The sequence below is a fragment of the Borostomias antarcticus genome (genome assembly GCF_949987555.1).
Source record: "Borostomias antarcticus genome assembly, chromosome: 19".
Classification (NCBI taxonomy): domain Eukaryota; kingdom Metazoa; phylum Chordata; class Actinopteri; order Stomiiformes; family Stomiidae; genus Borostomias; species Borostomias antarcticus.
The window spans coordinates 2,503,787-2,515,824 of NC_140252.1; the positions used below are offsets into that span (position 1 = coordinate 2,503,787).

General features: G+C 48.2%; 3 protein-coding genes across 4 annotated transcripts in view; 1 reads left to right on the forward strand and 2 right to left on the reverse strand.

The window, feature by feature from the left end:
* Positions 1 to 10,381, reverse strand: part of LOC311321657 (histone H1-like) — a gene marked incomplete at both ends in the record, with an annotated part of 57,988 nt that extends 47,607 nt beyond the window's left edge. Inside the window, one exon of one of the 2 annotated variants that reach the window (XM_084453661.1) lies at positions 9,791 to 10,381. In XM_084453661.1, the coding sequence (XP_084309787.1) occupies positions 9,791 to 10,381 (591 nt within the window). Of the gene's footprint in view, positions 1 to 9,760 lie in introns of those variants that run through there. The other variant, XM_084453662.1, reaches the window with a different exon arrangement.
* LOC311321671 (histone H3.2) lies at positions 7,267 to 7,677 on the reverse strand (the record flags this gene model as incomplete). Its single annotated transcript, XM_084453676.1, has 1 exon — positions 7,267 to 7,677. One exon carries the CDS (start codon positions 7,675 to 7,677, stop codon positions 7,267 to 7,269), a length of 411 nt encoding a protein of 136 aa, XP_084309802.1.
* LOC311321688 (histone H2A-like) lies at positions 7,970 to 8,356 on the forward strand (the record flags this gene model as incomplete). The annotated part of the gene is made up of 1 exon (XM_084453693.1): positions 7,970 to 8,356. The coding sequence occupies one exon, from the start codon at positions 7,970 to 7,972 to the stop codon at positions 8,354 to 8,356; it is 387 nt and encodes a 128-aa protein (XP_084309819.1).
* Positions 10,382 to 12,038: the final 1,657 nt, after the last annotated feature.

Sequence of the window (12,038 nt, forward strand, 5' to 3'; positions counted from 1 at the left end):
TCGCCGAGCTTTTAAGAAAGGGTGTCATTCAAGAGAGTGCAAGCGCCTACGCATCCCCTGTAGTACTTGTGCGCAAGGCTGATGGTAGTCTACGGTTGTGTGTCGACTACAGGAGACTGAACTCTAAGACCAAACGTGATGCATTTCCGTTACCTCGGATAGATGAAAGTTTTGATGCACTGAGGGGGGCCAAGTTCTTCCCACATTAATCTGCCTTTAACTGCACAGGTTTGTTCTTTTTCTATTAATGCGTCCAGGCAGCTTTGAAGCCGGTTCATCATTACCTAGGTAAAGCTTTGCATAGATCTTGTAATCAGTGTTAGTTAAAGTTAAGTGCCTCCAGTTGTTGATATTTCTTTCGTCTCCTTTTTTATATAATAGAGTAATTACTCCTTTATAGAAGGACTCATAAAGGAGGCCCTGTTTGATTCCTTCGTTGAAAGCCCGGACCAGCAGTGGGGAGACCTCGTAACTAATTTCCTGATATAGGTCTGCCGGCAGGCCATCTTTTCCAGGCGCACGTTGCTTATTCAGTTGTTTAAGTACCTGTTGAATTTCATCTGCTTTTATTTCATCAGTGAGTGAGGTGGGATCTTCACATTTACATAAATCCGCAGATGTCAAGAAGTCTTTTGTAGCCGATTCCTCGAAGGGGAGTTCGTCATACATCTAATCAAAGATTTATTTGACCGTCTGTCTCATCTTAGATTCATCTGTGATAACTTCCCCGTTCTCGTTTAGGATAGCATTAATTTGTTTGCTTCCTTTTCGTCGCATTTCTTCGCTCCGCCGACGCTGGAGACTGAAGTTTTGGCCCAGCTGGTCGGCGCGGTCGACGACGAGGACATCGGCGTGCCCCCGCAACAACCGACAACCCCGATGCTCTCCCTCCCGCCTGATGATGAGGAAGAGCTCTCCGAGGCAGACAAGGGTCTCTCTGCCTCAGAAGCCACTATGGCTAGTGGCTCCTCCTTCCCGGGGCAGGGTTCCTTCGACCGCGACCTGCCCTGGTTGCTGGGTAGAGCCACGCATCACCTTGGCATCCCCGTACTGGAGGCTGCTGCGACTACGGGGCTCCCCCTGTGGAGCTCCGTCTGCTACGGGCGTCCCTCCCAGCCTGCTTCTCGTCTCCTGCCGGCTATGCCCAACCTGGAGGCGTTCGTCGAGGCTGAATGGGAGCGGCCGTTGGCGATCAGATGTCCGCTTCACCAGTTCAGCAGAGCTAACGAGGGTAACCGGCTGGACTGCTGTAGCAGCTATCGTCTCTCCTCCCCTGGAACCCGACATCGCAGTGGTCCTGGTGCCTGGTTCCTCCGCCTGGGGCTCGGCCAGGACGCATACTGGACGTCAAGGACAAGACAACCCTGCGTTTTTCGCTGGCCGTGCAGGCCGTGGCTGCCTCCTCCTCTATTGCTATGCTGTCCATTTACATCGGCCAGCTGGCTATGGAGCTAACCCCCCCCTCTATGGATGAAGACAGGAGAGCGGAGATGGCCGAAGCCGCCGGAGCCGTTGCTCAGCTTGTGAGAATCTCCGCCTCCTGTCTGGGTGGAGTGATGGCCATGTCGGTGGTGCAGCAGCGCCACCTATGGCTCTCCCTGACTCGTCTGCGCGAGGAAAACAAAGGTATCCTCCTCAACTCACCGGTCAGTAGGGAGGGGTTGTTTGGGGCGGCTATGTCTAACATCCTGGAGCAGTGTCGCAGCCAGGAGCAGGACCGGCTCCTCCTCGCTCGCCACCTCGCTGCTCCGGGGGAGCGCAGTGTGCCGGCACGTCAAGGTTAAACAACCTGCCACGGGGTCCCGCCCCGCTACGGCCCATGGACCGGCTCGCCCGGGCTCCTGGACTGCGCGCGCGGCTCCTCCCCCGCGACCTCCCCCTGCCTACCCCGCCCAGGGTGCCGGGACCAGACCGGCGTCTTCAAGCGCGCCCACCGCTCCGCTTCCGGCTTGGGTTAAGAAGAGACGCACCTATTGATGGTGGTGGTGTGCCCACACCACGCTGTGTTAAGAGCGGTGGTGAGCAAGTTTCCCTGTTGAGGAATGAAGTAAATGGTAATGGTAAATGGACTGCACTTATATCCAAAGCGCTTTACAATGGCCTCTCATTCACCCACTCACACACACATTCACACACCAATGGCGGCAGCTGCTATGCAAGGTGCTAGTCTGCTCATTGGGAGCAATTTGCTGTTCAGTGTTCACTTTGCCCAAGGACACTTCGACATGTCCGATGATCATTGTACGACCCGCTCTACCTCCTGAGCTACAGCCGCCCCGGGGGGGGGGGGGTGTAGGCACATCACCCACTGCCCATAAAGCAAACACAATGCAACGTTATCCTGGTTGTCATGTACAGTCCGCATCTCCTCCTGTTTCAGCTACTGTAATGTTCTTGGCTAGAGCCGCTGGGTCTTCTGTGAAAGAGTCAGAATTGACCACGGCAGGTCTCGCTGCAGCTGAAAGACCGGCTCGAGCCGCATTCTTTTCCTGCTAAAGCATATGTGACTCACGCTGCCCAGCAAGCAAAATACGTGTAATAGAAGTCTAGGCTAAACATATACCAGATATAGCCGGTTTAGCTTAGCCCACTTTGAGCCAGATTATTTTTTTTAAAGGAATAGTAAAGGGAAAATGCATGTTTAGCCCTGTTTTAAGGTTACTTATGATCATATACAATGGTTCAGATCAAAACATTGACAAAACTAGCACTTTTGAGAAAGTCTGATAATTGCTCTACCACCGTTTAGGTCATACAATGGATGTGGGTGGGCAACTTTAAAAATCATTCAAAAACATGTTAAACTCATTGTGTCGCCTTGGCCCCAGGTAGCTGCGCTGTCCTGCTGGACGCCCATGAGGCCCCCGGGACCAGGTGGGATGCCAGCGAGTGCTCGAGGGGCGGGGTTCCCTGAGAAATATCCCTCTCCAGCCCGACCATTTGGCTGTCTTTGAAATTGAGAGTTTAACATGTTTTTTGAATGATTTTTCACGGTGCCCATCCACATCCATTGTCTGACCAAAACGGTGGTAGACCAATCATCACTTTCTCAAACGTGCTACTTTTCTCAACTTTTTCATCTGAACCATTGTATATGATCATAAGTAACCTTGAAACAGGGCTAAACATGATTTTTCCCTTTACTACTCCTTTAATGCTAAGGGTAATGAGGGATGAGGTGCAGGTGATGCAGGATACGGGAAGGTGAGTAGGCAACAACCAAGCAGGAACTGGAACCGGACCACTGGCTCCTCCTTCCCACACTGTGTCGTCAGCTGTCCCTACCCACCCAACCCTACCCAGGTTTTACCCTTGGCTCTCCGCTTTCTGTTTCCCCACCTCTGCCTTGCAGCATTCTCTATGAGCCTGTTATGCTAAGTGCTTATTGTGCTTTGTTATATGATTCACTCAAATATCATATTATAGACTACAGTGATAGCTAACACATAATGGCCTACCATGTAGGCAACTTCTCTGTAACTATTTGTGCACTCTCCTGTTAGTCATGTCTCTCTTATGAAGTATCTAGCCCATGTTTACTGCTCTGTATAAGTTTAATAGACAAACATTTTCCAGGAGTTTGCTCGATTGTCTCGTTGAGAGAGGTCAGGGAATAATTGTTACGGCTCACTTTTCTGGCCCCCGGGTGAAACTGTTTTTTTTTTTTTGTTGCTTCCCTCTGGAATATGTAGGGGTGGGAACTATGCCCACCCTCCCATTGGTCTCGGTAAAGTGAGTAGCATTTAGGTAACACACACACACACACACACACACGTACACACAGACATACACCAGTCCACTTACGGCTTTAGGCCTGGACTTGGGGCCCAGTCCCCCTTCCCCTCACCCTAACCCGGGTCCGTATCCTTTTCCCACCCCCACCCTACCCCCGACCCCTGCCTCTACCTGGACCCAGGCACACTCACGCTTACACAGACATACACCAGTGTTTACCATGTCTCTCCTATGCTCTTTTTAACCCCTTTTGCTCTGAAAATGTAATTTAATGTAATTTATTGCTCTATAAATGTTCTTAACAGTTGGACAAACATACTCCAGGAGCTTGCTTGATCATCTTGTTGAGAGGGGTCAGGGAATAATTTTTACAGCTCATTTTTCTCTCACTAGGTGATACTGTTTTTTTTTTTTCTTCCCTCTGGAATATGTAGTGGTGGGGCCTATGCCCACCTCCCTTGTTCTCTGTAAAGCGCATTGTGTTGCCTCTGTGTATGAAATACGCTATACAAATAAAGCTTTGATTGATTGATTGATTGATTGCTTGATTGATCATGTCGCCACAATATCTCTCACATGAGGTGTGTTTGGTCCTGTAGGTAAGAAGCACTTATAGTTTTTTTTTATATACACTATATGGACAAAAGTATTGGGATGTCTACACATTACACTTAGAGGAGCTTTTATGACATCCCTTTCTAAATTCATAGGCATTCATAAGGAGTTGGTCCCCCGTTTGCAGCTATAACAGCTTTTGTCCATATAGGGTATGATAGGCCATCTTTATAGAATCTCTCCAACCATGTTGCCATTTGTTGTGTGATTGTGATTGATGTAATTTGGTAATACCCTACATATTGCATGAATCTGCCTCTAGAAATGGAGCTTCTATTCAAAATAAATCATTTATTGAGCATTATAAAAAGTAAAAGTATCTCATCATTATCTATGGTACTTTGTTTATGTCAACGGAGGTCTTCAAGCGAGACCTCAAGACGTACCTTTTTGACCTAGCCTACAATCACTAGCTAGGACCTTGAGACACAGAAAGGCAGCCTCAAACCTACCTGTGAATCCTCTGTTTACATTGGTATTTCTCCTGCTATGCACTGTATGTATATCAAGTAGTGTACAGAAGCTGGTTACCCTGAAACAGGCTTGTTCTGTTCTGACAGCTGTGTTGCCTCAATGGCTCAGTGTGCTACTAACCGTTTTCTGCCTCCCCTAGCGCCTCTCTCTCTCCCTCCTATCCTCTAACCAGGTCCAGTGTCAGCTGTGGAGCTGTGGATGTCGTAGTATTTAGTACACACACACACACACACACACACACACACACACACACACACACACACACACACACACACACACACACACACACACACACACACACAGACACACATCAGTCCACATCCGGCTTAGGCCTGGACCTGATGCTCTTAGCCTTTCTTGCTCTGAAAATGTAATTTAATGTAATTTATTGTTCTTTAAATGTTCTAAGCCATTAGACAAATATAATCCAGGAGCTTGCCCCAGGTTGCCTGTTTCAATATCTGTGTGGTCTGTATGGCTCTATGTGCTACTAACCCTGTTCTGCCTTCCCTCTCCCCAGTGCCTCTCTCTCTCCCTCCTATCTTCTAACCAGGTCCAGTGGATGCCCCACTATCACCAGCAGACCTCCCTTAGTCCGATAGATACCCCCGTGTCTGCTGTGGATGTCGTAGCATGTCCGTAGAATGTACTCTCTCCTATGATGCTTTTTAGCCTCTCTTACTCTGAAATGTAATTTAATGTAATGTATTGCTTTATAAATGTTCTTAGCCAGTAGACAAACATACTCCTGGAGCTTGCTCGATCGCCTTGTTGAGAGGGGTCAGGGAAGAATTTTTACAGCTCACTTATCTGGCCCCCGGGTGATTACTGTTTTTTTGCTTCCCTCTGGAATATGTAGAGAGTGGGTCGTATGCCCACCTCCCTTGTTCTCTGTAAAGCGCATTGTGTTGCCTCTGGGTATGAAATGCGCTATACAAATAAAGCTTTGATTGATTGATTGATTGATGTGAAATGTTAGGTGATGTGAAATTTTAGGTGATGCACACATTGTTATTCTTATAGGTTGCCCTGGTTTGTAAACGACACACCCTTGTAGCTGAAGTATACTAGCTGCTAAAACCTAATTCTAGCAACCACGTCAACAGACATCTCCTTTAGAGAAGAGCAGTGGTGAACCTGATTTGGCTCCTGTGCTGTATCCCCCCTCTCAGGTCATAGGGGGTGCTGCTGGAGCGTAGGCAGGGTGGGCTCTGGGAAAGACTGTTAGAAGCTATAGACAAATCTTCTCCTCACCTGCCTAAACTATCTATTAGAAACCCACACGAACGAGAAGTCGCTGGGCTGGTAAGTTCCTGTTACAGGAGGGCAGGACTCGGACCCCTGGACAACTGATTTAACAGTAGTCCATTTTCAGGGCAGGCAGGTACTTCATTAATTCCAGAGGGGAAATTGCACTGTTACAACAGCCACATTCAAGCGATATGAAATAGGTTTAGGTTGATATAATATGCAATACAATACATGGGTTCCATGTAAATACACAGGTGAACTGTATGTATGGATTAAAAATGTGTGTGCCACTGGTGTTGTGGTGCTGCAGCTGAACCTACTGGGCTGGGGACTGGGGACCATCAACATCCACCTCCTTCAGCTCCCATTTGACCTGAGGGAACCGTGGAGGGAACATGACTATCTCACACTGTGACTGACAGGATGGAGGTCTGTCTTAGCTGTGCTACAATCTGTTCTCAACTATCCAAATGAGAAGAAGACATAGGGGTTGCCAAAAGACAGGTAAATACAGGCACCACAGTCGAAAGATATAGAGTTGATGGAAATCCATATCTGTACCAAAATGTAACTATAGACACTAGAGGGAGCTAAAGGGCTTTTTTGTTGCTTGTTGTGACTTTGTTTTTCCCGCTTTGTGGTATTGTTTAGGTATGATACACTTAAATAGTCCACCTGTAACATGCCACAACGCAGGAGGAAAAAGAAAAAAAAACAACCTTAATCTCACTTTGCTGTGGTTTTCCCATCACGTTAAAATAGATTGAACGGCTATTCACTTGTTTAAACCACCTCATACGCTAAACAAAGCATGTTACTAGTGTTTGAATAAACCATTTTGAAACTATGTTCATACTCTCTGAGGCTGTAATCAAATGCTGGAAGGGACTAAAGTCTGACTTTCATTCCATTCCAAGTTCTCTTCGTGGGTGTAAAAAAAAGGCGGTACAGGCTAAAATGCATGGCTGGGCGTAAAGTCATGTACAAAAATAATTGCATTGTATACGTGGATGTCATGACGGTGGTGAATGGACAGTGTAGTAGAACTAGCAGTCCAAACTACTCCTATTAGGACACACTAGACTGTGCAGGTAACAATAGGAACACATTGGCTTTATCATTAGAGATAATGAGGTGGCTCTTAAAAGATCCTTTGGGGGATGTTGAAATGATAAAGCAACTCAGACAATTTTAGGCGCGTTCTCCGCGAATGCGGCGGGCCAACTGGATGTCCTTGGGCATGATGGTCACCCTCTTGGCGTGAATGGCGCACAGGTTGGTGTCCTCGAAGAGGCCGACCAGGTATGCCTCGCTGGCCTCCTGCAGGGCCATCACAGCAGAGCTCTGGAAGCGCAAGTCGGTCTTGAAGTCTTGAGCGATTTCCCTCACCAGGCGCTGGAAGGGCAACTTACGAATCAACAGCTCGGTTGACTTCTGGTAACGACGGATCTCTCTCAGGGCTACTGTGCCGGGCCTGTAACGATGAGGCTTCTTCACACCGCCGGTGGCGGGTGCGCTCTTACGAGCCGCCTTGGTGGCGAGCTGCTTCCTCGGGGCTTTGCCACCGGTGGATTTTCGGGCGGTCTGCTTGGTTCTGGCCATGATCTCAGCTTTCTTCTCCGCGAGTAGAAGTTATAACTTTCGTCAGAGTCTTGTAGTTTTACAGAAGGTAATGTGCCATTTATATAACGTCCGCTGCCGTGCGCTGATTGGACGGCCTCTCTGGGTGACTTCATTGGCTGGCTATCGTCTCCTTCTCCCCATTGGCCATTAACACGGAGACTGGGATTGGATAAGGCGACAAAAGCAAAAGAGCGCCACTTTACGCAAGTTATAAAAATCCGACCGCCGTAGTATCACACCACTCAGTTTCTGAACTACTTTGATACTGAAAATGAGCGGAAGGGGGAAAACAGGAGGCAAAGCAAAGGCCAAGGCCAAGACCCGATCATCTCGCGCCGGTCTCCAGTTCCCGGTGGGTCGTGTTCACAGACTTCTTCGTAAGGGCAACTATGCCCAGCGTGTGGGAGCCGGTGCACCGGTCTACCTGGCCGCTGTGCTCGAGTACCTGACTGCTGAAATTCTGGAGTTGGCCGGCAACGCTGCTCGCGACAACAAGAAGACTCGTATCATCCCCCGTCACCTCCAGCTGGCTGTCCGCAACGACGAGGAGCTCAACAAACTTCTCGGAGGCGTGACGATCGCCCAGGGCGGCGTGCTGCCCAACATCCAGGCAGTGCTTCTCCCCAAGAAGACCGAGAAGGCTGTCAAAGCCAAGTAAAGTCGTTACTGAACTTCAGTTTCCCAACATCCCCAAAGGCTCTTTTAAGAGCCACCCACTTCACTCCTTAAAGAAAGCGCAATATGTATTTTCATACCAAGTTTTTAAGACTTGGCCTACTAAGACCTACAACGTGGCCAATCCTCCAAGTAAACGCATGTTATTTCTCAAGGGTTTGTCACGAGAATTCAGAAACGTCTCGGGATTGTTTTAATGTGCCATCAACTGCATGCTGCCTACAATTGTCAGTGTTATTACCGGCATATAGTTTTCTTGATCACTGGGCTGTTTGATCTGTGTTTTGGATTGAATCGCATTGTGTTGCGTTTTGTGTATTAAGTGCGCTACCATAAAGGGAACAATTCACGTCAAGTAATGTTTGATTTGTCATGCCTGTTGATCCTCCCTACTAAATAGACCTCCATTGACTTTCCGTCCTGTCCGAAATAGAAAGGCAGAAAAGAGCAGCAGCTCTGAATGATCCCATCAGCCCCAAAAGACTGCTTACTACCTGTAGCATACTACTAATACTATCCTACTCCGTCCTTCACCAGGTCTTATGCGCAGCATGATCTGCAACTAAAAAAATAAAAATAATCTTACCTACCGGTGTGCCACCACACTGTAGCTCAACGTTGTAAGTCGCTTTTGATAAGTGCCTGCTAAATGACCCAATTGCATGAGCACCAGGAGCTACACGGTCAGACACTAGTGCTGTTTTAGTTCAACCTGTTGCTATATAGACAAATACAAGCGAAATTAGTATGGGCACATGGCGTAAGACAGCTTATGCCTTGATCTACTGCCACTTACATTACCCTCAGAGGGCAAACAGAGAGAATGCATGGGGGTCTATGGAGGTTTTTCAAAAAGCCTTTTATAATTTGTGATTTGAATGAAGTGTGTGTCATGATTGAAGTAGTAAGTATGGCCAGTGGACGTACCACATAGTCATAACTGTCTCTTCTTTAAATATGAGGTCATAACTGTCTCTTCATTAAATATGAGACCGTAAGTGAAGCGGCTGTTCAAATGATAAAATGGCTGTGGCTGGAGGCAAGTCGGTCGAAATTTAGCCAGAGGCCACAGCAAGTCCTGATCCTTACGAACGAGCCCACGGTCAGCGCTTGTCCCCAGCTCTCACACTAACTCTGCTAATTTTGGGCGCCAGAATGACGATGTTCATAAACTAGCCTAGTGTTGATCTGATCCAAAGCCTCAACAATTTAGTCCTAGAGTTGACATCCCAAGCCTGTGCTGTGGAAGTTCATTACAATGAAACATCAGCGTGCATAAAACGCGCACCCGCATGAATAAGGTACCCATACATGGATATGCTTTTATGGAGAGGGGTGGGTGGCTCTTAAAAGAGCCTTTGTTATGTAGAGGACGAAAACAGGACGTTTACTTCTTCTTGGGGGCTGCCTTCTTCGCCTTGGCAGCCCTGGGCTTGGCAGCTTTGGGCTTGACGGCCTTCTTGGGGCTCTTAGCTGGGGCTTTCTTGGGTGTCGCGGGTTTCTTAGCCTTTTTGGGACTCTTGGCTGGGGCCTTCTTAGCCGCTACTGGCTTCTTGGCTTTCTTGGGCGATTTTTTTGCGGCTGCAGGCTTCTTAGCCACAGCCTTTTTGGGCTTCTTGGCCGCAGCGGGCTTCTTGGCGACTACTTTTTTGGCCTTCGGGGCGGGGGTCTTCTTAGCTGGCTTTTTTGGCTTCACGTCGGCGGCCTTGTTGATCTTGAAAGAACCGGAGGCGCCAGTTCCTTTGGTCTGTACCAAAGTGCCCTTGGTGACGAGGCTCTTGACGGCAATCTTGACGCGGGAGTTGTTCTTCTCCACGTCGTAGCCGCCGGCAGCAAGAGCCTTCTTGAGCGCTGCCAGGGAGACACCGCTCCTCTCCTTGGAGGCGGAAACAGCCGTGACGATCAGCTCGCCGACGCTGGGTCCCACTTTCTTGGGCTTGGCTGCTGCCTTCTTCTTGGGTGCCTTGGCCGGAGCGGCGGCTGCGGGGGCTGGGGCGACTTCTGCCATGTCTAGTTTCAATTTGCCCTCTAGTAACACACGTTGGTTTTGCTGACTACGAGTCCTCTTGACGCTGCTCTGTGCTGTTGTGTTGCTCGCCTGTGCAAAGGGTTGGCCTTAAACGCGACATGAGAACCGTGTGGACTCAGCTCCCCAACTGCAGCTCCCGGTTACCAAAATGTTCTCCTCTTGTGTTTTCTCCTGGCGAATAAAGGGCTAAAAATCAAAGTTGGAGTGGAGCAGAAGTCCTAAAGCGAATGTGACAAGGAGTAACCTATTTGCCGTTCGAAATAAAGCGGTTTGGGTAGCGGCGGCCTCGTCTGTTTAGTTGCGACTGTGTGAAAACATTGCCGTTGATCTCTCGGATGGAGCTGTGCGCACTGGGTTTCCACTGGCATTTGACTCCTAAAGTGTCTAAAAGTGCAAGCGATTTTGGACACAAACCGTTGCCCAGTGAGCAAAGTTGTTTGGCGAGGGACTAAAATGATTTAGGGTACACAGATGTGGTGCCGGGGTTTTTAAACAGGGTCTCTTTTGGGGTGCGTAAAGCACAGTGTTGAAACTGGGTCTGAGCCCTGGTCCCTATAAAAGTGGTGTCTGTCCGTGTGTGTATGCTACCTTTCTCAGAGGGTGACTCTCATTTGGATTCCCTGCATAATGACTCCCTCTGGTCTTTTTAGACTAGGCTACTACTACTACTACTACAGTCTACGTCCCTCGTCTGGCGCAATGTCGTCGTTTAGGTTGTATGGCTATGCAGTAAAGTGACCTGAGGCGCACCGGCTGCGTCTCACCTGGGTTGGTTTAGGAGGAGTCTCTGAGCACACCTATGTCGTAGTTCCCTTTGAGGAGCGATGAGATAGACTCATTGTACATGGGTTGAGGGTTAGGGTTAGACCGACTTCTGATTTCGATTGCTGCCTGGAGACCGTGCATTGTTGTTGAGGCAGTGACCTCAGCTCCCTATGGTTTCGTCATTTAGATTGTACCACAGCTTGTTCTCATTCAATAACCTCCTTTCTTAGTAGCCTACAAATCAAACCAGATGAAATCGCCTAAAAGCACATTGGTTGCAGAGGGCAGAAAGGTGAAACATAGCCCAACAATCACAACACACTCTTTTTCTTTTTACTTAATTTGATGACCTGACTATATACATCTCTTCATCGTGTAGTTGAATGTGCCATGAGAATTACACAAAGCTTAACAATTTGAAGAAGCCTAGCTTAGGCTATAGGTAGGCTCCTACTGAAGATTTAGGCTACACCTTACACTTCACACGGAAAGTGCTTATTGATGAGTGATCAATTGATCAAAACTCCTTCTGTGCTGTTCTTTACTAAACTACGCACACGCACGCACACACACACACGCACGCACACGTCGCCTGGTGGAATGTTCTGCCTTTGACCCATCCTATGCTATCCTTCCTCCAAGGGCTGCCAGGAGCAGTGGGCGTGTGCAGGGAACCAATCTGTCCAATTCTGTTCACCTTTTGAGAAAGCTGTCTTTTGATGTGTGTTGTGCTAGCTTGGTGACAGATGCTGCTGTAGCATCGTTGGATTAGAGCTACCGCTTGCTTACGCACACACAAAATATTCATTATTATTGTTACTATTATCATTAATAATAATAATAATAATAATAAATCTCTGTGTTTCATTAC